This window comes from Salvelinus fontinalis, chromosome 1 (genome assembly GCF_029448725.1).
Source record: "Salvelinus fontinalis isolate EN_2023a chromosome 1, ASM2944872v1, whole genome shotgun sequence".
Taxonomy (NCBI): domain Eukaryota; kingdom Metazoa; phylum Chordata; class Actinopteri; order Salmoniformes; family Salmonidae; genus Salvelinus; species Salvelinus fontinalis.
Genome location: NC_074665.1, coordinates 43,564,471 through 43,592,031, shown reverse-complemented (window position 1 = coordinate 43,592,031; position 27,561 = coordinate 43,564,471). Strand labels below are relative to the sequence as shown.

The following is a 27,561-nucleotide window of genomic DNA, read 5'->3' as shown; positions in this document are numbered from 1 at the left end:
AACAGTCGGCTGGCCGCTTCTCGTCCTCCGACTGGGTGGTCGAAGACTCATCGCAGCTCGGCAGTGAAGGCTACTATGGATCTGCAAGATGGTGGCTGCTGTCCCCACACCGCCGTTTCCCACACCAGGGCCTTACCCAAGAGTAGAGAGATGATGTAGGCGATCATGGCCCGATCGGTGTGAAACGAGGAGGACTGTAGCTCGAACACCAGAGAACACTGAGTGATGAACCACTTGCATCCTCCCAGGTGACCGTCATACCGCTTGGGGGCTGGGATCTTGGGTTCCCGGTTCCCTGCAGGAACCACAACAACGTCTGTAGCACTGGATGATGAGACCTGGGCATTGGCACCTCCTGCGTTGGAGGCGTGCCGTGATTGGAGGGACAAGGCAAGTTCCTGAAGTGTCCCGGAGATTTGGGAGTGCTGTTCTTGCTGCCGTCCTAACAGTGGGCTACCACATTCTGGACCTCGGTGATCTCTTCTGGGTCCATGTTGTGGCAGAAGCTTGCTGTGACATGGTAAGGTTGGACCCAGGTGCAGAGAAGAGACCAGACGAGGAATCAGTGGTTAAGGATAAACATAATACTTTACTGAGATACGGTAGCCGCAGGATCACAGTATACTTGAAAAAATAGCAAAAACTAAGTCTATAAAACTCATTTAGGAAATGAATGCACACAGCTAACAATTCAAGCTTCTGCAAAGGACCAGAGAAAACACACCTCTTTTAACAGGGACACAATCATGAAATAAGACACACCTGAGGTCTCTGCTGCCCTCTGGTGCCAGGAGGAACCATTGCAAAAGTTCACGAGTAAAAAAAAAAAAGTGGTTATCAAGTCACCTAATAAGCTGCATCGACTCACTCTGTGTGAAATAGTGTTTAACATGATTTTTTAATGACTACCTCATCTCTGTATCCCCCACATACAATTATCTGTAAGTTCCCTCAGTCGAGCAGTACATTTAAAACACAGATTCAACCACAACGACCAGGGACGTTTTCCAATGCCTCGCAAAGAAGGGCACCTAGTGGTAGATGGGTAAAAATAATAAAAGCAGACATTGAATGTCCCTTTGAGCATGGTGAAGTTATTAATTACACGTTGGATGGTGTATTAATACACCCAGTCTCTACAAAGATACAGGCGTCTTTCATAACTGAGTTGCTAGAGAGGAAGGATACTGCTCAGGGATTTCACTATGAGGCCAATGGTGACTTTAAAACTGTTACAGAGTTTAATGGCTGTGATAGGTTAGTATTGTGGAGTAATTGTAATTCTAAGTGACAGAGTAAAAAGAAGGAAGCCGGTACAGAATACAAATATTCGAAAACATGCATCCGGGGAATACAGTGAAATATGGAAAGGTTTATGGAAACAAGGTGTTCCTCAAATAGTTCAAGAAGTAGTGGCAGAGGTGGTTTAGCTTAACAGCACCTACATGTATGCAAACATTCCCTCTGTGTCAGCCCTGATACCCGCCATCCATCAGCAGCTGAAGCCACTGCAGGTGCCCGTGGCAATGCCTGCCGACTGGCATCGTGGTCTCTCTCTCTCATATACTGCAGGAGGCAGAGAAGATAAATAAGTGGGCATATCTTCCAGAACGGTGCTGTGGATGACGACAGACAACAAAAGATCTCAGTGACCCAAGCCAGCTGGCCGCCAATCACACACAACGCTGCACTCAAATGGTTCTAGACCCCCAGGGTGAGACAAATATAGGCCAGTCAGCACCGGATGTCTGTGGACATTGAAATGAAGGCCGGCCGAGCCCGGGTCAAATCTTAACAGTTTTAACATAGACGTCTATGTTTGGACAAATCAAGCCGTGTACTGACCAGACCAAATCTGAAACAATTATACATGTCTTTGTTTGGCCCAAATAGGCTGGTCCAGACGTCAGTGGACGTTGAAATCAAGATCGAACCAAATCTGAAACAAATATAGGCATCTATGATTGAATCAGAATTGGTCCGTTCCGGAGGGTCCTTGATGTGGCTAAAACACAGATGTCTATGATTGGTTCAGATTTGATCAGGTCCGGACAGTCCCGGAATCTGTTTTTTGGACCTAACTTGCTCACCACTTTTTCCATGTGGTTTCGTCCTTCACAGAGGAGAACAAAAATCGACCCCAAAATATCGCCGGTCTGGACAGGACTAAAGAAATACACTGAAAAGATGTTGCCTAATGGTAAATGGTTAGAGGGCAGGGCCTGGCCTATGTTAAAAGTGTTTTTAAAAAGTACAAAGTGTTTGTTAGGTGTTAAGCCAGTGTTAAAAGATGCTTTAACACTAGAGTAGATGTTCGCGCCCCTGTGGAAATCGATTTAGCATAATAAATAAATCCCCATCAAAATCCCTGTTTAACCTGTTTAAGCTATAGATACACTACATGACCAAAGGTATGTGGACACCTGCTTTTTGAATCATGGGCATTAATATGGATTTTGTCCCCCCTTTGCTGCTGTAACAGCCTCCACTCTTCTGGATAGGCTTCCCACTAGATGTTGGAATATTGCTGCGGGGATTTGCTTCCATTCAGCCACAAGAGCATTAGTGAGGTTGGGCACTGATGTTGGGCGATTAGGCCTGGCTCGCAGTCGGCGACAAACCATTTCTGCACGGACCTCGCATTGTGCACAGGGGCATTGACATGCTGAAACAGGAAAGGGCCTTCCCCAAACTGTTGCCACAAAGTTGGAAGCATAGAACTGTCTATATTGTCATTGTATGCTGCAATGTTAAGATTTCCCTTCACTGCAACTAAGGGGCCTAGCCCGAACCACGAAAACAGCCCCAGACCATTATTCCTCCTCCACCAAACTTTACAGTTGACACTATGCATTCAGGCAGGTAGCGTTCTCCTGGCATCCGCAAAACCCCGATTAATCTGTCGGACTGCCAGATGGTGAAGCGTGATTCATCACTCCAGCTAACAAGTTTCCACTGCTCTAGAGTCCAATGGCAGCGAGCTTTACACCACTCCAGCCTAGGGTTGGCATTGTGCATGGTAATCCTAGGCTTGTGTGCGGCTGCGTGGCCATGGAAACCCATTTCATGAACAGTTCTTGTGCTGACGTTGATTCTTGAGGCAGTTTGGAACTCGGTATTGAGTGATACAACCGAGGACAGACGATTTTTACGCGCTTCAGCACTCAGCGGTCCTGTTTCTGGGAGCTTGTGTGGCCTACCACTTCGTGGCTGAGCCGCTGTTGCTCCTAGACATTTACAGTTGACCGGGGCACCTCCAGCAATGCAGACATTTGATGAACTCACTTGTTGGAAAGGTGGCATCCTATGGCGGTGCCAAGTTGAAAGTCACTGAGCTCTTCACTACGGGCAATTCTACTGCCAATGTTTTTCTATGGAGTCTATGGCTGTCTATGGTTGTGTGCCCAATTTTATTCACCTGTCAGCAACGGGTGTGGCTGAAATAGCCAAATCCACTAATTTGAAGTGGTCTTGTCACAAAGTCACGTGTAGTTTGGGCAACTCACTAATATGTATCTCTGTGAAAAGATGAGACTCTCACGAACACGATGGTGTTCTCCGCTTTTCTCTACGACCCCCACAAGTGTCACGGGACTCGTCTGAAGGTAACCCGGTACCGGCCCAAAAATGTATGGAAGTGATTAGGGCATTGCCACGTCAAAGGTAAACGGATAATTCCACAGTAAATAAAAAAAAAATATATATATATTCTGAGCTTTCTTATGTCTCTCAGATATAGGAAAGACACTTCAAAACATACTTTCTTTCAATTTATTTTTGGACTGTTGTTCCATGTATGAATCTGTCAACGTTTCATGAAATCATTTTTGTATTTAAAAAATTCAAAATTCAAAATAAAATAGCTAAATGATCCTTGGTATGACGACCGTAAAGCAATTCCATATGTTAGATTAGTAGAAACTCAGACCTGGGCCCTTAGACCTTAGACAAAAAGCGATTGTGATTGGGAAATAAAAATAGACATGGTTTTTAAAAGGTAGTGGTAATCTTTGTTTTTGTAGGCAGCTCAACTTACCCCATACATGCCTCTTGTGCCAAGAGGCCACTTTTTATGGACAAGCTATGTTTTCAAAACTGTAATGTTTACATGAATTCTGATTATTTCCAGGTATACACAAAATCCTGAAATACACTGAATATAGGAACACATTCCTAATATTGAGTTGCACTGCCCCTTTTGCCCTCAGAACAGCCTCAATTCATCAGGGCATTGACTCTACAAGGTGTCGAAAGCGTTCCATAGGGACGCTGGCCCATGTTGACTCCAGTGCTTCCCACAGTTGTGACATGTTGACTGGATGTCTTTTGGGTGATGGACCATTCTTGATACACACAGGAAACTGTTGAGGGTAAAAAACCCAGCAGCATTGCAGTTCTTGACTTAAACTGGTGCACCTGGCACCTACTTCCCAAAGGCACTTCAATCTTTTGTCTTGCCCATTCACCCTCGGAATGGTACACATACACAATCCATGTCTCAATCGTCTCAAGGCTTCAACATCCTTCTTTAACCTGCCTCCTACCTTCATCTACACGGAGAGAAGTAAATTTAATAAGTGACATCCATAAGTAATCGTAGCTTTCACCTGGATTCCCCTGGTCAGTCTATGTCATGGAAAGAGCAGTTATTCTTAATGGTTTGTATACTCAGTGTATACGTAGATATCTTTGTTAGAAATAATAATCTATTTCCCTTGATGGAGGGATGCTGAATGTAAACAAATTCGCAACTTACCCCACTCTATCCTACAGTTTCTAATGAGGAAGCAAATTTCAAAATGTCAGATCAAATCTGAAAACTGTCCCAACACATCTAAATGTAATTTGACTATTTTCAGGAATTCATGCTACTGAGGCTGAATAAGAAATGTTGCACTGCACCAGGGGGACAGAGAAGGATGAAACCAAATGCCTTCAACTGAAATGTGTCTTCCGCATTTAACCCAACCCCTCTGAATCAGAGAGGTGCGGGGGGCTGCCTTAATCGACATCCACGTCTTCAGGCGCCCAGGGAACAGTGGGTTAAATACCTTGCTCAGGAGCCAAACAACAGATTTTTACCTTGTCAGCTCGGGGATTCGATCCAGCAACCTTACGGTTCCTGGCCCAACGCTCTAACTACTAGACTACCTGCAAAACAGACAACTTTAGTCTACCACATTCCACGATTGCTTTCATGCACCATTATTATCCTGTAAAATAAAATGAATTGGGTGCATACTCTCTGTTTTCTTTAATTATTTAGCATGTAAGGATACCCATAGTATAATGGATTAAATATATGACTCAATCATAATGTTATCAACATTTTTTTCAGTCGTGCCAAGATATTGCATCGGGAGGGGATGGGGGGGCGTTAATTCAGGCTAAGTGTCCTGCGTTTTACATGTAGCTCCTATGTGCTTGGTTTACTTACTATGTGCTTGGTTTACTTACAAAGGAAATTATTCATTTGTATGATGTACAGTACCTGTTAGAGCCATTTTGTTATGGTACGGAAAATGTATAGAAGTAATTTTGGTTGATATATGAAAGTTATAGAAACTGTTAAGAAAATGCTTATTGTGCACAGAACTGCAGACGGATATATCGGTCCTCTAACACAGGACCATTAAAGGCTCGGTGCACTACTTATGTGAACAACAATTTTTATTGTTATTTTTTCATTCCGATTTTTCAGGGGGTGCTGCACAACCCTTTCCGTGGCTATGCTCATAGATAGAACCTAACCATTCCATACAGTATGTGTATAATATAATACAGTTCACAGTCTAAAATGATTCCTGGAGTTTGTTTAATTTTGGCAGTAGACTAAATATTTACCAAAGACATCCTAAATCTATGGGCTTTTATGTTTTTCTTCGTAATATGTACACTGCTCAAAAAAATAAAGGGAACACTTAAACAACACAATGTAACTCCAAGTCAGTCACACTTCTGTGAAATCAAACTGTCCACTTAGGAAGCAACACTGATTGGCAATAAATTGCACATGCTGTTGTGCAAATGGAATAGACAAAAGGTGGAAATTAAAGGCAATTAGCAAGACACCCTCAATAAAGGAATGGTTCTGCAGGTGGTGACCACAGACCACTTCTCAGTTCCTATGCTTCCTGGCTGATTATTTGGTCACTTTTGAATGCTGGCGGTGCTCTCACTCTAGTGGTAGCATGAGACGGAGTCTACAACCCACACAAGTGGCTCAGGTAGTGTAGCTCATCCAGGATGGCACATTAATGCGAGCTGTGGCAAGAAGGTTTGCTGTGTCTGTCAGCGTAGTGTCCAGAGCATGGAGGCGCTACCAGGAGACAGGCCAGTACATCAGGAGACGTGGAGTAGGCCGTAGGAGGGCAACAACCCAGCAGCAGGACCGCTACCTCCGCCTTTGAGCAGGAGGAGCACTGCCAGAGCCCTGCAAAATGACCTCCAGCAGGCCACAAATGTGCATGTGTCAGCATATGGTCTCACAAGGGGTCTGAGGATCTCATCTCGGTACCTAATGGCAGTCAGGCTACCTCTGGCGAGCACATGGAGGGCTGTGCGGCCCCACAAAGAAATGCCACCCCACACCATGACTGACCCACTGCCAAACCGGTCATGCTGGAGGATGTTGCAGGCAGCAGAACGTTCTCCACGGCGTCTCCAGACTCTGTCACGTCTGTCACATGTGCTCATGTGCTCAGTGTGAACCTGCTTTCATCTGTGAAGAGCACAGGGCGCCAGTGGCGAATTTGCCAATCTTGGTGTTCTCTGGCAAATGCCAAACGTCCTGCACGGTGTTGGGCTGTAAGCACAACCCCCACCTGTGGACGTCGGGCCCTCATACCACCCTCATTGAGTCTGTTTCTGACCATTTGAGCAGACACATGCACATTTGTGGCCTGCTGGAGGTCATTTTGCAAGGCTCTGGCAGTGCTCCTCCTGCTCAAAGGCGGAGGTGGCGGTCCTGCTGCTGGGTTGTTGCCCTCCTACGGCCCCCTCCACACCTCCTGATGTACTGGCCTGTCTCCTGGTAGCGCCTCCATGCTCTGGACACTACGCTGACAGACACAGCAAACCTTCTTGCCACAGCTCGTATTGATGTGACATCCTGGATGAGCTGCACTACCTGAGCCACTTGTGTGGGTTGTAGACTCCGTCTCATGCTACCACTAGAGTGAGAGCACCGCCAGCATTCAAAAGTGACCAAAACATCAGCCAGGAAGCATAGGAACTGAGAAGTGGTCTGTGGTCCCCACCTGCAGAATCACTCCTTTATTGAGGGTGTCTTGCTAATTGCCTTTAATTTCCACCTTTTGTCTATTCCATTTGCACAACAGCATGTGAAATGTATTGTCAATCAGTGTTGCTTCCTAAGTGGACAGTTTGATTTCACAGAAGTGTGATTGACTTGGAGTTACATTGTGTTGTTTAAGTGTTCCCTTTATTTTTTTGAGCAGTGTATAACGGCACAATCAGGTTTTATCATTCTGGCATGGGCACATCAAATATTTGTCATGTAGGAAGGACTCCGGTAGGTTCAGGCTTGAATTCTGGGTTTATGTGTGTTTTGTAGTAATATCTAAAAAGCTTTGAATTAATATGCGCATTAGAGATTGCTGTCCATTACAGTACGTCTACCATAGATAGTTGCCTCTTGTGATTTGTACGCTGAACATTGTGTGGGTAACTTTTTTTTCTTATGCATTCCGGTACCTCTGAACCCCCAGGTCAACCCCCCTCTTGTGCACACTTTGTAGTCCTGCACCTCCCAATTTACAAATGAAAGGCCCAGTACAGTAAAAAAATGATTTACCTGTGTTTTATATATTTTTCCACACTATAAGGTTGGAATAATACTGTGAAATTGTGAAAATTATGATAATGCCCTTTTAGTGTAAGAGCTGTTTGAAAAGACCGCCTGAAATATCAGTCTGTTTTGCATTAGACTTGAATAGCACTGAATAGGCCTATAGTTTGGTCACTTATTTTGAGGAATTTTTCAAACTAATGTTTGAGGACAAGAAGTACTCTTGTTTGTTGAATCTTTGGCAATGAACTGGCGGGGAAGTTTGAATGGCCAGAGTGTGTAGCTCTGGTGTAGGACTAATGTGATCATATAGGCTAGTGGTGATGCATTGGTACAGTACATTGCAGTACTGATGCATTATAAATGTTGCCTACATGAGAAAAGAGAGAAATTCATTCATTCAACAACGGACCTGTCGGTGACAGAACACTTGTCCCAGAGAACACTTTCTAATGGTCAAACCAAGGTATGCAAGTATATGGGTAAACTTGGCTAGGTTGGAATAAATTATATAGGAAAACCTGCAAAACGGTGAATTTTAAACCGGGGGAAAAATGCACATCCCTCCCCTATGCCCAAAAGAAAAACACGCAACCCTCCCCAAATAAAAAAACATGTTGCACCCCACTACACTATTTTGGACCCCCCCCCAGTAATTATCGAACAGTCCCTAATGACTATGTATTCACTTTTGGAGGCACTGTAGTATCCTTTAAAATGTATACATTTTTCACGGTCAAACATGAACAATGTTTATGAATATAATAATCATTTTACTCTTTGTTTTACAGGTCACCGGTCTTATTGCATCTACTTGGAACATCCCGATGTTTGGCTTTGTCGGACAATCCCCCAAGATGGACAATACTGCCATTTACGATACTTACATCAAAGTTGTGCCCCCCCTTAAAAGAAGTGGAGAGGTCTTAGTTAGGACACTGCAATATTTTGGGTGGGACCATGTGGCTCTGATTGGAGGGGGGTTAGATTCAAACACTTGGGACAAAGTCGATGCTTTATGGAAGTCTGTCGAGGATCAGCTCAGAGCTCAACTCACCGTGACAGCAAGTGTTAAGTTTGACACCAGCAACTTGGAACTTGTCCACAGGAATGTCAAGTACATCTCGACAGTGGCAAGAGGTAAGCAAACAAATGTTCCTCCTCTGTTACTCAGTTATATAGTGCTGTAGTGCTGTATTGTCTTTTAATGTGGTAAGTGGGATTGTATTGCAGATGGCCTGATGAACTATGCTTGCATGATGAGTAACCTTGCCATAGACCCGAAGACTTGCATTATCTCCCTATTCTATTACATAGGCATTGATTGAAGCTCAATGTTAAATTCAGATCTCCCTACCATCATATCTAAGCCAATATGACACCAATCTCAATAAAAAAACTTGCAAATCAACTTGATTGGAGGTACACAATACACTCTCACCTCTCGTCATGAGCCATCCAGTCCATTACCAAGAACCATATACTGGATTTGTAACAGGGCCGTTAGCATTACATGCTGACTACACTGCTCGCATCGCGTGCGCGAGCATTGCAAAATAAATGTACACATACATGTTATTCAATTATTGCACCCACACTGCTCGCGTGTGTCAGCGAGCGTCTGTGTAGCCGGGTGCTAAAATAGATATTGGTTCTATTCGTGATGCTCAACGCGCTGCAAGTCCTGCCTCTCAAATCTTCTCATTGGTTTTTAGGAGCATATACCCACATGGGTGATTGAAAGATGAACTGAGGTCCACTCTCCAGTTGGTTGTGGTAATGCACCGTAAAGTTGGTTGCCAACCGCCATATAAAGTCCAAAGAAGAAAAAGAAGCCTGAAGTAAGGAGGAGAGATGACGAGAAACAAATTTGCTTTACCATTTTATCTGTGGATTAATTGTCGAAGTAGAGGACCTTGTGCATTTCGGGTAAAATAACAAACCAATATTTATATCCCAGGACAAATGAGCTAGCAACAGCAAGCTAGCTAGCTAAATTGCCATGAATGCTTTTCGGCCTGTCCCCAAATTAATATAATTGGTTCAGAGTTAATTTTGATATTTCAACCTGCGTGTCCTGATCGCGTCTGGTGTGGGGGGACAGAATCAACATACGCGTGAGCGGTGTGGTCAGCATGTTAGGGTTTCCAGACAACTTTTTGCCCAGAATTAATTCAATGTTTAGGCATTGGATGAGAACGAGACTACAGCGTCCATAAAGTGACCATTAGACTTGCGGACCTTTCGGACTGAATACGTTTGTAGGGGCAACAGATTTGATTAAACGTATAATTTATTTCTCTTACTTGCTCATTTCTGTCCATTAAGAACCAATGATGTGCTACCTTTTGTAGCATTTCTGACAAAGCTCGCTCAGAGTTCTAACACCGGGTCGGTTGCTCGGCAACAACACAGCTGCTTTCACCAGGCTGCCAGTCATATAAAGTGTATGCGAACAAACCTAGGCTACTGTAGATAGCTAGCTATATGGTTGTATTCAAGCTGAGGTAAATCAATAAATGCAAACAGATATTTTGATTAGCTAGGTAGCTAGTTAACGTTAGCTAACATTAGCAAAGACTTGTATAGCTAAACCAGCCTGTCGTTTCTAATGGCAACAAATTAGTCATAGTGGCAGAACAAGCAAGGAGGTGGGAAGAGCCAAGCACGATTTTTTAAAAAGTCTGCAAAACTTAGTCCATTCTGTTCATTTAAAAAACAAAATCCTCATCAATATACACACAATATCCCATAATGACATTACAAAAACAGGTTTTTAGATATTTTTGCAAAAAAATACAAAATTTAAAAAATGAAATATTACATTTACATAAGTATTCAGACCCTTTACTCAGTACATTGTTGAAGCACCTTTGGCAGCGATTACAGCCTGGAGTCTTCTTGGGTATGACACTATAAGCTTGGCACACCTGTATTTGGGGAGTCTCAAGCTCTGTCAGGTTGGATGGGGAGTGTCGCTGCACAGCTATTTTCAGGTCTCCAGAGATGTTAGATCGGGTTCAAGTCTGGGCTCTGGCTGGGCCACTCAAGGACATTCAGAGACCCAAAGCCACTCCTGAGTTGTCTTGGCTGTGTGTTTAGGGTCGTTGTCCTGTTGGAAGGTGAATCTTCACCCCATTCTGAAGTCCTGAGTGCTCTGGAGCAGGTTTTCATCGAGGATCCCTCTGTACTTTACTCTGTTCATCTTTCCCTCGATCCTGACTAGTCTCCCAGTCGCTACCTCTGAAAAACATCCCCACAGGATGATGTTGCTTCCACCATGCTTCACTTTAGGGATTGTGCCAGGTTTCCTCCATACGCTTGGCATTCAGGCAAAGAGTTCAATCTTGGTTTCATCAGACCAGAGAATCTTCTTTCTCATGGTCAGAGTCCTTTAGGTGCCTCATTTCAATCTCCAAGCGGGCTGTCATGTGCATTTTACTGAGGAGTGGCTTCTGTCTGGCCACTCTACCGTAAAGGCCTGATTGGTGAAGTGCTGCAGAGATGGTTGTCCTTCTGAAAGTCTCCCATCTCCACAGAGGAACTCTGGAGCCATCCCTGACCAAGGCCCTTCTACCCCGATTGCTCAGTTTGGCCGGGCGGCCAGCTCTAGGAAGTGTCTTGGTGGTTCCAAACTTCTTCCACTTAAGAATGATGGAGGCCACTGTGGGGACCTTCAATGCTGTCTACATTTTTTGCTGTCTACAATCCTGTCTCGGAGCTCGAACAATTCCTTCGACCTCATGGCTTGGTTTTTGCTCTGACAACTGTGGGACCTTATATAGACAGGAGTGTGCCTTTCCAAATCATGTCCAAACAATTTAAATTACCATAGGTGGACTCCAATAAAGAAACATCTCAGGATGATCAATGGAAACAGGATGCACCTGAGCTCAATTTCGAGTCTCATAGCAAACGGTCTGAATACTTATGTAATATGGTATTTCTGTTTTTGTTTTTAAATACATTTACAAACATTTCTAAAAACCTGTTTTCGCTTAGTCATTAAAGAGTATTGTGTGTAAATTGACCAGGAAAACATTTTTATTTAATCAATTTTAGAAGAAGGCTGAAACATAACAAAATATGGAAAAAGTCAAGGGGTCTGAATACTCTCCGAATGCACTGTACATGTACTTATTTGGAGTGCCTGAGGGTGGCGCTGTTACCCTGCCTCAGTGTGCTAATATATTACGTGGTGTGATGTTAAAAAGTAATACAAAGGAAAGCTCAACATTACAAAACATGGAACAAATGAGACCACCAACTACTCTGAACCTAGAGGGAAATTGGAGTGTGGATGCAGAAATTCAACCTTTATATCATCGCCAGTGGCATCAGAGGAATCCGAAAAAGTGAAATGTGCCACATTCTTGCACGTAGCCAGAAAGATGCAATCAAGGTATTCAATTTTGACAATGATGTAGATGACTTGGATGTAAGAGCTTTTCCGAACGTACTGTGAGCCACGAAAAAACTGGACATACCTGAGGCATATATTTTTTACGAGAGTGCAAGGACAAACAGAATCAATTGATGCTTATGTGACTGATCTAAAAAATAAAGCAAGAGACTAAGTTTCAACAACATACCGAGTCACTGATACAGGACAGAATTGTGTGCGGAATCACAAAGGACCAAGTTCGATGGCAGATTACTCAGAGAACCAGATCTCCTGCTAGCTAGACCAATAGACATTTGCCGTGCTAGTGAAGTGAGCCAGAGCCACTTGATAATGCTTCATGAGTTAGACAAAGACAGTGCACAGCTAGTAAAAGAAAGATCACAGGGAGAATGCTCATGTTGTGGGTACAAACATGAACCAAAAAAGTGTTCAGCATATGGTCAGATATGCAAAGTCTGTTACAGAAAAAATAATTATGCCAAAAAGTGCTTCTGACGCACACACACGGGCAGAAAATCAGAGGATTCACAGCATAGACAGGGGATAACAGCAGAAAATGAGGACATGTTCAGTGGGACAATTGAAGTGAAACAGAGTGAAGTACAATGTGTAGCTCAGCTAGTGAATGTCAATGAGAAAAATACTGAGAAAGAGCAGTGGACAGAAAGACTGAAAATTAACATCGAGAAACATACTGTTACGCTCTATACAGGAGCTCACTGTAACGTCTTATCTTATCTGTGAGAGACTTTAAAACATTGAAAGTGAAATTCAGTGTCGATTCCATGCAAAAATCCAACTGTAAGCTTGTGACGTATTCTGGCCACCAGAGGCTCTGATACCGCAGGATCAGACTGCCAGGGAGAAACTGTGGCGGCTTATACAAAAGGCACGACAAGAGGGAAAGAAGGCTGGGTTCAAGGGTCCACACGTGTTCATCAAAAGAAGAAAGATTACTGGTTAACTCTGATGACATGAACCACACTTGAACTGTGAGTACTGCCAAGAGTACATTTACTGTGGTGCCACGAGTAAATGTACTGTCCGAACTACAATTTAGGAACACTTGCCAACAAAAAAAGAAAAAGAAAAAGAGATTTGTTATACTGTTAAACCACCTCAGCTGAGCGTAGATTTCCGTCGAAGTAACGCTCTCAAGGTTGACTGTTTTGCTTTATTGTTCACATTACTACGTCTGTTGTCTAGTTTGGGTCTCTTTCTTTTTTAATGCAGGAGTTTGTTTTCAACTCACTCAATATCATTACTCTGAATGCTTGGGGTTTGAGAGATCTTACAAAAAGGAAAGCCTTATTTTTATATTGTAAACGCAATAACACCGATTTTTATCCTTCTTCAGGAAACTCTTTCACGTGAAAGGGACTTGAAATGTTGGAAGTCACAATGGGGAGACATGGCCTATTATAGTCATGGATCAAACATTCTTCTGGTGTTTTGATGCTTATCCACAAGTTTAAAGGCGACATTCTAGAATCCACATCTTCACAGGATGGGAGATGGGTCACATAAATGGTTAAACGTGACAATTCTATTTTCATCATCTGTAATGTGTATGGACATAAGTTACGTGCTCCAAATAAGACCCTTTTTGCCAAATTTAACAGAAAATTACAGGATTGACGCAACAAATACTCAAATGTTTTTCTGATTCTATCAGGGAATTTTAACGAAATGCTGATAGTTTTCCTCCTAGAATGAGTCAAAGCTCTCAAAATCATCATAACATTATGCAAGGATCTCTCTGTTATTTCAATCTGGATGCAAAGGGTTACAGTTGAAGTCAGAAGTTTACATACACCTTAGCCAAATACATTTCAACTCAGTTTTTCACAATTCCTGACATTTAATCCTAGTAAAATTCCCTGTCTTAGGTCAGTTAGGATCCCCACTTTATTTTAAGAATGTGAAATGTCAGAATAATAGTAGAGAGAATGATTTATTTCAACTTGAATTTCTTTCATCACATTCCCAGTGGGTCAGACATTTACATACACTCAATTGGTATTTGGTAGCATTGCCTTTAAATTGTTTAACTTGGGTCAAACGTTTCGGGTAGCCTTCCACAAGCTTCCCACAATAAGTTGGGTGAATGTCGGCCCATTCCTCCTAACGGAGTCAGGTTTGTAGGCCTCCTTGCTCGCACACGCTTTTTCAGTTCTGTCCACACTTTTTTATGGGACTGAGGTTAGGGCTTTGTGATGGCCACTCCAATACCTTGACTTTGTTGTCCTTAAGCCATTTTGCCACAACTTTGGAAGTATGCTTGGGGTCATTGTCCATTTGGAAGACCCATTTGCGACCAAGCTTTAACTTCCTGACTGACGTCTTGAGATGTTGCTTCAATATATCCACATCATTTTACTGCCTCATGATGCCATCTATTTTCTGAAGTGCAGCAGTCCCTCCAGGAGCAAAGCACCCCAACAACACGATGCTGCCACCCCCGTGCTTCACGGTTGGGATGGTGTTCTTTGGCTTGCAAGCCACCCCCTTTTTCCTCCAAACATAATGATGGTCATTATGGCCACAGTACTATTTTTGTTTCATCAGACCAAAGGACATTTCTCCAAAAAGTATGATCTTTGTCCCCATGTGCAGTTGCAAACCGTGATCTGTCTTTTTTAATGGGGTTTTTGGAGCAGTGGCTTCTTCCTTGCTGAGCAGCCTTTCAGGTTATGTCGATATAGGACTTGTTTTACTGTGGAAATACTTTTTTACCTGTTTCCTCCAGCATCTTCACAAGGTCCTATGCTGTTGTTCTGGGATTGATTTGCACTTTTCACACCAAAGGTCATCTTTAGGAGACAGAACGTGTCTCCTTCCTGAGCGGTATGACGGCTGCGTGGTCCCATGATGTTTATACTAGCGCACTATTGTTTGTACAGATGAACATGGTACCCTCAGGCGTTTGGAAATTGCTCCCAAGGATGGACCAGACTTGTGGAGGTCAACAATTTATTTTCTGAGGTCTTGGCTGATTTCTTTTGATTTTACCATGATGTCAAGCAACAAGGCAACAGCCCCAAAACTTCACTGCTCTAGAGGAGATCTGCATGGAGGAATGGGCCAAAATACCAGCAACAGTGTGTGAAAACCTTGTGAAGACTTACAGAAAACGTTTGACCTCTGTCATTGCCAACAAAGGGTATATAACAAAGTTTTGAGATAAACTTTTTTATTGACCAAATACTTATTTTCCACCATAATTTGCAAATAAATAAATTAAAAATCCTACAATGTGATTTTCTGGATTTCTTTTTCTCATAATGTCAGCCATAGTTGAAGTGTACCTATGATGAAAATTACAGGCCTCTCTCATCTTTTTAAGTGGGAGAACTTGCACAATTGGTGGCTGACTAAATACTTTTTTGCCCCACTGTATTACAAAAGAGAAACAAAATATATAATAATACAAGGATTCTGTTATTTCACATGCAAAAGTGATTCATTCTAATAAAAAAAAAATATATTTTGGGGACAGGGTTTGTAGTGTAGAGTTACCACCTGTGGATCTGAAGATTGTGGGTTCGCCTCCTGAAGGATACATTTTGACCATGATTCAGTTTATAGTTTTGTGAGCCCCCTGCCGACACGCACGCACGCACGCACACACACACACACACACACACACACACACACTTATTGAAATGTATTAGTGGGCTCTTAAAATAACCTTTGGTTTTCTGGAGTGGCAGGCAAGTGGCAGTGAGTGTGGTGGTGTGTAGTACTGCGTCTGTCTTGCTAGAACTTCCGTAGAGACCGGCTCCGACTCTAAAGGAAGAAGTCTTGCCCTCATCCTTGAAATGAACAACATCCCAATGGTACTGCCCAGAGACAGAGTGCTTTATGGCAGAGTGGAGGATTGTGCGCATGAGTCTGTCACAGAGAAATGCAAGCTTTCCCATGTAGAGTTGAAAAACGATTTGTGTCAATTCAAATTGACACAGTACACGCACACTAAAATGGTGACCTTAAAACAGTTACAGTTTAATTAATGGCTGTGATAGGAGAAAACTAAGGATGGATCAACAACATTGTAGTTACTCCACAATACTAACCTAATTGACAGAGTGAAAAGAAGGAAGCCTATACAGAACAAAACTTTTTCAAAACATGCATCCTGTTTACAACAAGACACTAAAGTAATACTGCAAAAACATGTGGCAAAGCAATTAACCTTTTGTCCTGAATACAAAGTGTTATGTTTGGGGCAAATCCAATACAACACATTACTGAGTATCACTCTCCATATTTTCGAGCATAGTGGTGGCTGCATCATGTTATGGGTATGCTTTTAATCGTTAAGGTCTCTGGAGTTTTTAGGATAAAAAGAAACGGAACGGAAAATCCTAGAGGAAAACCTGGTTCAGCCTGCTTTGCAACAGACACTGTGAGATTAATTCACCTTTCAGCAGGACAATAACCTAAAACACATGGCCAAATCTACACTGGAGCTGGTTAGAAAGAAGACAGTGAATGTTCCTGAGTGGCCGTGTGACAGTTTTGACTTAAATCTACTTGACAATCTATGGCAAGAGTTGGTTGTCTAGCAATGATCAGAACCCAATTTGACAGAACTCAAATAATGTTTTTAAAGAATAATGGGCAAATGTTGCACAATCCAGCTGTGGACAGTTCTTAGAGACTTACCCAGAAGACTCACAGCTGTAATCACTGCCAATGGTGTTTCAACAAAGTATTGATTCAGGGGTGTGAATACTTAAGTAAATTATATATTTCTTTATTTCATTTTCAATAAATTTGTAAAAATGTCTTTTAAACATGTTTTCATTTTGTCATTATGGCGTATTGTGTATAAATGGGTGAATTCATGCTATAAGACAACAAACGGTTAAATATTTCAAGGGGTATGAATACTTTCTGAATGCGCTGTAAATAGTTAATGTGTACATGTTGATTATTTGTGTATTTTCCAGGAGCTTGCTCATTTGTCTTTACTCCATGTTGGTTTAAATTGGCTTCTGGTTTTTCGCTTCCCTCTGGAAAATCTACAAAAAATCTACAACCTGCCTACACATAGTTTGAAAGACAATACCAACATAGATACTTTAGTAGCCCAGAGCTGTCTGCTGGAAAACCTTGGTAGAGCATGGGTGGAATAGGCGTTGCGTGAGTTTCCTTTCTTTTTCGGCTTCAGACCAATGCCTACTTCACACAAAACGTTGTTATTTGTTTTTAATTCGCTCTATGCACTGAACATAATCAATCACAGCTAAAGTAATTGAAAGTATTGACCTGACATAATTTTACTCAGGTCTATTCATTTTGCGAGACTAAGCTCCTACCACCAACCAGCTGTACGTTATGGGCCGGTTTCCGAGAAACAGATTAATATTAGTCCTGAACTAAAAAGCATTCTGAATGGATTCCATGAAAAGCACTATTGAGTCCAGGACTAGGTTTTATCTGTCAAGGAAACTGGCCAAAAATGCTTACTGAATCCCAAGTTACCGAAACCATAATTTCCCGTCTTCTCCTAGTGATTGTGGTGATGACCAACGCCGAGGATGCAATTAACCTTTTAATGGAGGCGGAGAGGCAAGACCTAATGGCTGGAGAGTATGTTTTCTTCCTTCTGCAGCATTTTGAGGTCAGTGGCAATTTGGTAAGTAAGCCTTTCTTAATTCAAGTTTCAAGTTGTTAATGTCACGTCCACAAATATAGTGCAATGCCTTTCTTGCAAGCTCCAAACCCAACGATGAAGTAATCAAAATCAATGTAGCATTAAAAATAACGTAAGGTAGAACAAAAACACACAATAAATACAATTAAGAAGAACACGAGAATGTTAGAAGCTATATACAGGGTCAGTTCCAACACCATATTTACAATGTGCATGGAGTGATAGAACTAGATATGTATAAGGGGAAGGTGACTATGTGTAACCGATGTGAAATGGCTAGCTAGTTAGCGGTGGTGCGTGCTAATAGCATTTCAATCGGTGACGTCACTCGCTTTGAGACCTTGAAGTAGTGGTTCCCCTTGCTCTGCAAGGGCCGCGGCTTTTGTGGAGCGATGGGTAACGATGCTTCGTGGGTGACTGTTGTTGATGTGTGCAGAGGGTCCCTGGTTCGCACCCGGATTGGGGCGAGGGGACGGACTTAAGTTAAACTGTTACATATGCATCAGGATATGTAATAAACAGAGTAGCAGCAGCGTAAATTATGATTGTATGTGAGTGTGTGTGCGTGTGTGTAGAGTCAGTATAAATGTGTGTGCATATTATTATGTGTGTGTGTTGGAGTGTCATTGTGCGTGAGTGTGTAGCTTGATGCCACAGTTGGGGTTAGTTAAACTTAGGGTTAAACTTAGGGTTAATTAAAATATGAGTTAGTTTTGGCTGCTCAGATCATGCCATCAGAAGAAAAACTCCCGGACCTTGAGGCCTTATATCCAGACCTTATTATTGTCAATGTTTACACCCTATCTATACATTTAGGATCAGCAATCAGAATCTCCTCCCCCAAACCTAACCTTAATCAGCTTCTCGATATGCCACACCTGTCAGGTGGATGGATTATCTTGGCAAATGAGAAATGCTCACAAACAGGGATGTAAACACATCTGTGCACTACATTTGAGAGAAAACAAAATATATATATACAGTTGAAGTCGGAAATTTACACATAGGTTGGAGTCATTAAAACTCGTTTTTCAACCACTCCACACATTTCTTGTTAACAAACTATAGTTTTGGCAAGTCGGTTAGGACATCTACTTTGTGCATGACACAAGTACTTTTTCCAACAATTGTTGACAGAAAGATTATTTAACTTATAATTCACTGTATCACAATTCCAGTAGGTCAGAAGTTTACATACACTAAGTTGACTGTGCCTTTAAACAGCATGGAAAATTCCAGAAAATGATGACATGGCTTTAGAAGCTTCTGATAGGCTAATTGATGTCATTTGAGTCAATTGGAGGTGTACCTGTGGATGTATTTCAAGACCTACCTTCAAACTCAGTGACTCTTTGCTTGACATCATGGGAAAATCAAACAAAATCAGCCAAGTCTGGTCCATCCTTGGGAGCAATTTCCAAACGCCTGAAGGTACCATGTTCATCTGTACAAACAATAGTACGCAAGTATAAACACCATGGGACCACGCAGCCATCAAACCTCTCAGGAAGAAGACGCGTTCTGTATGCTAGAGATGAACGTACTTTGGTGTGAAAAGTGCAAATCAATCCCAGAACAACAGTGAAGGACCTTGTGAAGATGCTGGAGGAAACAAGTACAAAAGTATCTATATCCACAGTAAAACGAGTCCTATATCGACATAACCTGAAAGGCCGCTCAGCAAGGAAGAAGCCACTGCTCCAAAACCCCCATAAAAAGCCAGACTAACTGCACATGGGGACAAAGCTTGTACTTTTTGGAGAAATGTCCTTTGGTCTGATGAAACAAAAATAGAACTGTTTATCCTCAATGACCATCGTTATGTTTGTAGGAAAAAAAGGGAGGCTTGCAAGCCAAAGAACACCATCCCAACCGTGAAGCACGGGGGTGGCAGAATCGTGTTGTTGGGGTGCTTTGCTCCTGGAGGGACTGGTGCACTTCACAAAATAGATGGCATCATGAGGCAGTAAAAGTATCTGGATATATTGAAGCAACATCTCAAGACATCAGTCAGGAAGTTAAAGCTTGGTCGCAAATGGGTCTTCCAAATGGACAATGACCCCAAGCATACTTCCAAAGATGTGGCAAAATGGCTTAAGGACAACAAAGTCAAGGTATTGGAGTGGCCATCACAATGCCCTGACCTCAAACCTATAGAAAATGTGTGGGCAGAACTGAAAAAGTGTGTGCGAGCAAGGAGGCCTACAAACCTGACTCAGTTACACCAGCTCTGTCAGGAGGAATGGGCCAAAATTCACCGCACTTATTGAGGGAAGCTTGTGGAAGGCTACCCGAAACATTTGACCCAAGTTAAACAATATCAAGGCAATACTACCAAATACTAATTGAGTGTATGTAAACTTCTGACCCACTGGGAATGTAATGAAAGCAATAAAAGCTGAAATAAATCATTATTCTGACATTTCACATTCTTAAAATAAAGTGGTGATCCTAACTGACCTAGACAGGGACTTTTTACTAGGATTAAATGTTAGGAATTGTGAAAAACTGAGTTTAAATGTATTTGGCTAAGGTGTATGTAAACTTCTGACTTCAACTGTATGTGTCGTTAGGTGTATGTCTCATACCGATACCGAGCTCAGTACTGGCTTTACTTTACTCAAATTTTAGAGGTACGATAAACAAGAGCAGAGGAGAGGGGAACAACTTTTTACACTGGAATGCAGCCCTAAAAACCCATCTTTGTCCACCACTTTTGGTTTGAACAGGACAACCTGTGGAAATATGCCATGAACAACAGGACAGACCTGGCGACCATGAGGGCCTTCGAAATGGCCTTTGTCATTGGTCAGAAGTCCAACGAGGGTTACGACTACTACGACTTCTTTGAGCAGGTCTATGAGAGGCTGAAGACGCACCCTTTTCACACCAAGCTTAAATCAGAAAAAGAGGTGAGAGACAATAGTTTCTCAATGTTACCAGTTTTTTTTGCATAATCCATCATAATTGGTGCATTTGAGCGGATTACTTTTGTCAAATCGTCTTTCAAAGTGTATTGCATTATGGAGCATTGGTGTCAGTTGGGTATGGCAGTCGTAATACTAATACCCTCGTAATACCCTAGCTCAACACCATTAATGTTAAAGTAGGCTACAAAAAAGTAGACTAAAATCATTCCAATCCCAAATCAAATGTAATGGCTGTTTTAGAGTTTTAACCGGCTGGCTTTAGGACCATGCGAAACATCGCTCGGAGAGAAACCTCCAGCCTTTCTCTCGAGTTAAGAAAGCAGAGAGCAGAGACAGTGTCAGACAGTTTGCTTTGCCATTTAGCCGTTTAGGTAGTGCACCAATTGCTTTGAATTTGATGTCGGCATTTGAACGCGGCCTTGTAACCATCACGGCCAGTTGTTATAAAAATAATTGAAAAGATGATAACACGAGCAATAAATACACAATGAGTAACGATAGCTTGGCTATATACACGGGGTATCAGTACAGAGTCAATGCAGCAGTACGAGGTAATTGAGGTAGATATGTACATATAGGTGGGGGTAAAGTGACTAGGCAACAGGATAGATAATGAGCAGTAGCAGCAGTGTATGTGATGAGTCAAATGGGGTCAATGCAGATAGACCGGATAGCTATTTGGTTAACTATTTAGCAGTTATTTATTTATTTCAAAGTTATTTAGCAGCTATTAACTATTTACAGTGCATTCAGACACTAATCAGACCCCTTAACCTTTTCCACACTTTTGTTACATTACAGCCTGATTCAAAAATGTATAGCATCTCTTTCTCCTTCATCTATCTACACACAATACCCCATAATGACAAAGCAAAAACAGGTTTGTAGAAAATGTAGCAAATTTATAAAAAAATACAAAACTGAAATATCACATTTACATAGGTATTCAGACCCATTACTCAGTACTTTGTTGAAGCACCTTTGGCAGCGATTACAGCCTCAAGTCTTCTTGGGTATGACGCTAGAAACCTTGGCACACCTGTATTTGGAGAGTTTCTCCCATTCCTCTCTGCAGATCCTCTCAAGCTTTGTCACGTTCGATGGGGAGCGTTGCAGCACAGCTATTTTCAGGTTTCTCCAGAATTGTTCAATCGGGTTCAAGTCCGGACTCTAGCTGGGTCACTCAAGGATATTCAGAGATTTGTCAAGAAGCCACTCCTGCGTTGTCTTGGCTGAGTGCTTAGGGTCGTTGTCCTGTTGGAAGGTGAACCTTTGCCCCAGTCTGATGTCCTGAGTGCTCTCGAGCAGGTTATCATCAAGGATCTCTCTGTAATCATCAAGGATCTCAAGGATCTCTCTCGTTCATCTTTCCCTCGATTGTGACTAGTCTCCCAGTCCCTGCCGCTGAGAAACATCCCGACCGCATGATCCTGCCACCACCATGGTTCACTGTAGGAATGGTGCCAGGTTTCTTCCAGACGTGATGCTTGGCATTCGGAACAAAGAGTTCAATCTTGGTTTCATCAGACCAGAGAATCTTGTTTCTTATGGTCTGAGAGTCCTTTAGGTCCCTTTTGGCAAACTCCAAGAGGGCTGTCATGTGCCTTTTACTGAGGCCAGCTCTAGGAAGAGTCTTGGTGGTTCCAAACTTATTCCATTAAGAATGATGGAGGCCACTGTGTTCTTGGGGACTTTCAATGCTGTAGAAATGTTTTGGCACCCTTCCCCTGATCTGTGCCTCGACAGAATCCTGTCTCAGAGCTCTACTTACAATTCCTTTGTTCTCATTTTGCTCTGACATGCACTGTCAACTGTGGGACCTTATATAGACAGGTGTGTGCCTTTCCAAGTCATGTCCAATCAATTGAATGTACCACAGGTGGTACATTCAAGTTCTAGAAACATCTCAAGTAAGATCAACGGAAACAGGGTGCACCTGGGCTAAATTTCAAGTCTCATAGCAAAGGGTATGAATACTTATGTAAATAAGGTATTTCTGTTTTTTATTTTTAATACATTTGCAAAAATGTCTAAACTTGTTTTTACTTTGTCATTATGGAGTATAGTGTGTAAAAAAAAAATCCATTATAGAATAAGGCGTTAACATAAGAAATTGTGGACAAAGTCAAGGGGTCTGAATACTTTCCGAATGCACTGTATCATTGGATCAGTACCACTGGAAAGGTTTTTGGGGACACTAATTTCTTCCTCCAGGCTAGATGGACGTCATATTGTACAATTTGTTTCTCTCCTTTTCGTAGTTCTAGATTAGATGGTTGCCTTCAAGACGAGGTAGCTTTTACTGATCTGTTTGTCAGTGTCAGCAGAGTAGGCCACTAATTTGTGTAAAAAATATGTTGCTTACAGTATGTCTACAGTCATATAAAGTGTAGTAGAATTGCAGGCTTACTCTGTCATTAAGTGCTCAGGCATGCATGGTTCAGAACAGTCTGTTTCGCTAACAATGATTGAGTTATGTTATTAGCCTAAATTATGACTATTGTTGATAATTCGTTTTACTTGAGACAGGAGACCAAGTGGAGACATAGGACGAGGTGGATAATTTTATAATAAGGCAGGTTTATTCAAGTGTAAAAATATTATGCAAAGCGTGCAGCACGGCTCCTTCTATCGGATCCGTATGGGGTCGTCAGGAAAAGAGGGAGTTTCCACAGTCGTACAGTTTTATATATAGACAACAAGCAAAGTAGGTTGATCTGCAAGTCTGGCCTTCCGATTGGTCGGTCTGGGTCTTGGGTAGTCCTGTACAGGCCTGGTGTCCACGTTCCATTGGTTCCTGAGGTAGTTCTTTGTCTGGAGCTCCAACCCTGAGTTGTGTGTGTCTGAGTGATTGTCATGGGGGAGGGGAGTTGTGGGAGTCGTGCATGTGTCCAATGAGTCCCGCATATGTCCAATATAAAAGGGAGTGTGTATATTGTGTCAACCATAGCTAATGTTGAGAAGTTGTTAAATCAAGTTACCAATATCTAATACAATTCCTTACACTATGCAATCTACTCATCACATTAGGAATAGTAGCTTATATTACATTTGTTAGCAAGTGCGATGATGGATGCATGCAATCCTTTATTATAAAGGTGAAAGTTCATGGTGAAAAATAGCTTTAAAGTGACACACCGCTTATGGATGTCAGCATGTGAAGTCACCCTTGTTGTGACTTGCATGTATTATGCATCTATTTCACATTGCGCCGCATGCACCGTTCAAGAGTAAATTAGTCAATTTATGATGAGGTTCAGTAGTTGTTAACATTGTATATGCCGTTCCACATATATTTAAACCTTTTATTTTTGGTGATAATTAATGGCTGGGGTCAATTTTTTCTGTATTTTTTTTTCTGTTCTCCAAATAGCATTTTAGAGTTTGTAAACTGTGTAAAAAATGCAGTAAATGAGCTTCAACTTCCAACTCCCACACACCCCACTTTGCCATACTCTAGGTTTAGCCATACCCTAGGTTTAGCTGAGCTGAACTGACGCCACTGTTATGGGGATAAAAATTGTCCCCCAAAAAAGTCAACTGCGTGAACTTTACAAAAGTCATGTGATCAAAGGTCATGACGTTTTGACTACAGTCGACTGCAAGTTTCTGCAGTTGCTCTTCGCCAACTTCATTCACCTGCATTGTGGGAGGCTCTATTGTAAACCAATCATAAGGGAGTTTTTGTTTGACTCACGGGAACATAACAGAAGACACGACTGGAACAGGAACCAACTTTGCCATAATTTATAGCAGGCTACAGTGGATATACAAATGAAAGTGATATTTTTGTCTCTCTCTCTCACTAATTGATTGTACAATGTACACACACATATATTTCAGTTTGTGTGATATGGGGTTGAAAACATTTCATTTCAACATTATAAGGAAAACTTAATAAATAAACAATGGAAACATTGCCATGTTGATCTGAGCCTTGCTGTTGGAAACCCACATTAGTGTCTGACTTCACTCCTCGACTTTCGTCTACAGTCGGTTGCATTAGTGTTACCACTCAAATGCACCCGATATCTTTAAGGTAACACTTTACTTGATGAGTACCTACATAAGGACTTCGTAACACATTCATACCTCATACGTATCGCATACATGAGCATTTTAACCATATTCATTAGCAGTTTTTCAACTTAAGTTGATATTTCGTTATGTCTTGCAGATGTTGACAATAAGCATTGTATCACATCTCTCAACTAGTAAAAAAAATGACAGCTTATTAAGACAGGGGTTTTTTACTAAAAACTTCAGATCAACATTACATTCACATGTGTAGTAAGATCACTTTTAGAACAGTCTCAACTTTGACGTCCAAAATCATGCCCCGTTAACCCCTTATAGCTTGGCAGAAAGTAACTCAATACACAACACATTGTTTATGTATTGCTTATGAATGCTTTATGAAATCCCTTCAAGCAAGTCTTACCCTTTTCATTGAGATCTAGTAAAAGCATGAGATTCTGCTGTGGGTGATGTTGTGTTCCAGGTTAGCCCTTACTCTGCCTACTTGCACGATGCAGTCCTGCTTTACGCCATGGGACTGAAGGAAGTCCTCAAAGATGGCAAAGACCCCCATGACAGCGGTGAATTGCTCCAGAGATTGAGGAACAAGAACAACATCCACTTCTATGGTAGCTTCAATTCAGCTTCTATTCATTCATGACTAGACAAAAAAAAAACTCCAGCACATTTACGTCTGAATTCTGGAATGATCATTGTCCCTGTCAAATAAATTAAACCTTTAATTTATTTGGTCCCATTACAATGCAGTGACATTCAGAAATCCAAGCCCTGAGCACCTGTCTACACTCAAGTCTATGGGACAGCATAGTAATGGTGGCCAGGTAGCCTAGCAGTTAAGCGCGTTTTGGTTGCTGGTTTGAATCCCTGAACTGACAAGGGGATACATCTTTCAATGTGCCCTTGAGCAAGGCACTTAAGCCTAATTGCTCCTGTAAGTCACTCTACAGAAGAGCATATGCTAAATTGTATTATTTCATCCAATCATTTAAATGAATTTACCTGTTTACAGATTTTTCCGTTGAGAAGCAGCTGCCATTGTCAATAAGAACCTGTTGCACCAAACTGAACAGGGTTGGCTTAGATTGTTGACGGCATGTAACGATATGCCGGCTCTAATGTTTATTGAAAACATACATTTGCACAATCAGCACTTGTTGTCTCTCAAATACATCATTACAGTTGTTGGTAAGCTAGCTAGCTACATGTTTTGCCATGTTAGCATAGACATGACATCAGTCAAAAAACCTCAAAACAAGACATGGCATCAAGAACAAGATAAAACTAGCTCAAACGAGCCACCTACAACTCCCCACAAGGCAGCTGCTTGTCATTATTGCTAGCTGGCCATCCAGAATCATATCAACACACTGCCTTTTGCCCCATTGAAGCGTGCACATTGTTTTTCGTGACGTTGTCAGCTAACCCATCTATAGAGTATTAATAATTGATGTTGCACTGCTATGGAGGATTTATAAATGAGCGTAATGTAAGCATAATCATTGTATGTGGTGACCTGTGTATTACAGGAGCCTCTGGACTGGTGCAGTTTGATGAGGAGGGCGAGAGGAACTTGGATTACTCCATTTTTGATCTGCAGCATACTGATGACAGCACCACATTTGTGCCCATCCTTCATTTTGACAGCCACACAAAATCTATCAGGTGACACAATGTATAAGTTAATTTCAATTAAATTGCCATTTTACCTTGTAATTTCTTTGTAAATACCTGGCCATTTCTGTATCATACAATGAATTGTGACCGCCATGAATATTGGATAGTAGGTTTGTAGCATACATGTCACGTTGTTCCTTTGCAGACCGACCCCAAAGTTTGTATCTGTGATCTGGCCAAAGGGAACGCCTCCGACTGATAATCCTGACTGTGGCTTTGACAACAAGCTTTGTCAATGGCTCTCCAATGGTAATTCCCAATATCACCATCCAACAATAATCTACACTAATGGCATCCCACCCTACAGGCGGTAAATCATTGGATCTGATTATTAAAATTCTATGCAATTCACTCTTTGAGGACTGCAACCATAGAAATACTATTTATACATTGTCAATTTGCTGTCTATGGTTATTTTGCTCATTGCTCACTGTCAATTGCTCACTTTTCACATTATGTATACAGAAAAAGTATTTGTTTGCAAATGCAACTTGGGACCTGTAAATAATTATTAAGCTACTCATTTTGAATCCACCAGTGGCATCTTGTGTGACAATAAGAAGTTTTGTTTACAAAAATGACTGGCCCTTTACTATAGAAATAGGATGACTATTGTGATGCACAGTAAAATCAGTTACTAGCCTGCCCTACGTCATAGAAGGCCCTTCACCATATAAATATAATTGCTCTTGTGATACAAAATTGCCATTGTAATTTGGAATGTTCAGTCAATGAGCATTGTGGGTAATGTAGTCATTCTACAGTTTCCAAATTGTCCTACAAATGCATACATCTTCTGCATTGTGACAGCACTGTTACCCATGGCAACCGTGGCATTCCAAAAGCAAAAACTGGAAAAATAAACAAAAATCCAAAAGACAGCAGAATATAGAGTGGCTAGTGACATGTAACAGGATGACACTTTTTTTTTTGCCTAAAATTAAGAATATCTGTGCAAAAATTGTAGGAGAAGATCATATAGATCGTATAAAAAAATGTAAGGATATCCCTACCGGCCAAACCCTCCCTAACCCGGACGACG

At 41.7% G+C, this 27,561-nt stretch overlaps 1 protein-coding gene across 1 annotated transcript in view; it reads left to right on the top strand.

Moving 5' to 3' along the window:
* The window catches only part of gucy2g (guanylate cyclase 2g), an 83,771-nt gene that overhangs the window by 15,450 nt on the left and 40,760 nt on the right, over window positions 1-27,561 (top strand). Inside the window, exons 2-7 of the mRNA XM_055922210.1 lie at window positions 8,602-8,950; window positions 17,735-17,859; window positions 20,607-20,789; window positions 25,309-25,453; window positions 26,372-26,507; window positions 26,665-26,768. Coding sequence (XP_055778185.1) covers window positions 8,602-8,950; window positions 17,735-17,859; window positions 20,607-20,789; window positions 25,309-25,453; window positions 26,372-26,507; window positions 26,665-26,768 — 1,042 coding nt within the window. The remainder of the gene's footprint in view (window positions 1-8,601; window positions 8,951-17,734; window positions 17,860-20,606; window positions 20,790-25,308; window positions 25,454-26,371; window positions 26,508-26,664; window positions 26,769-27,561) is intronic.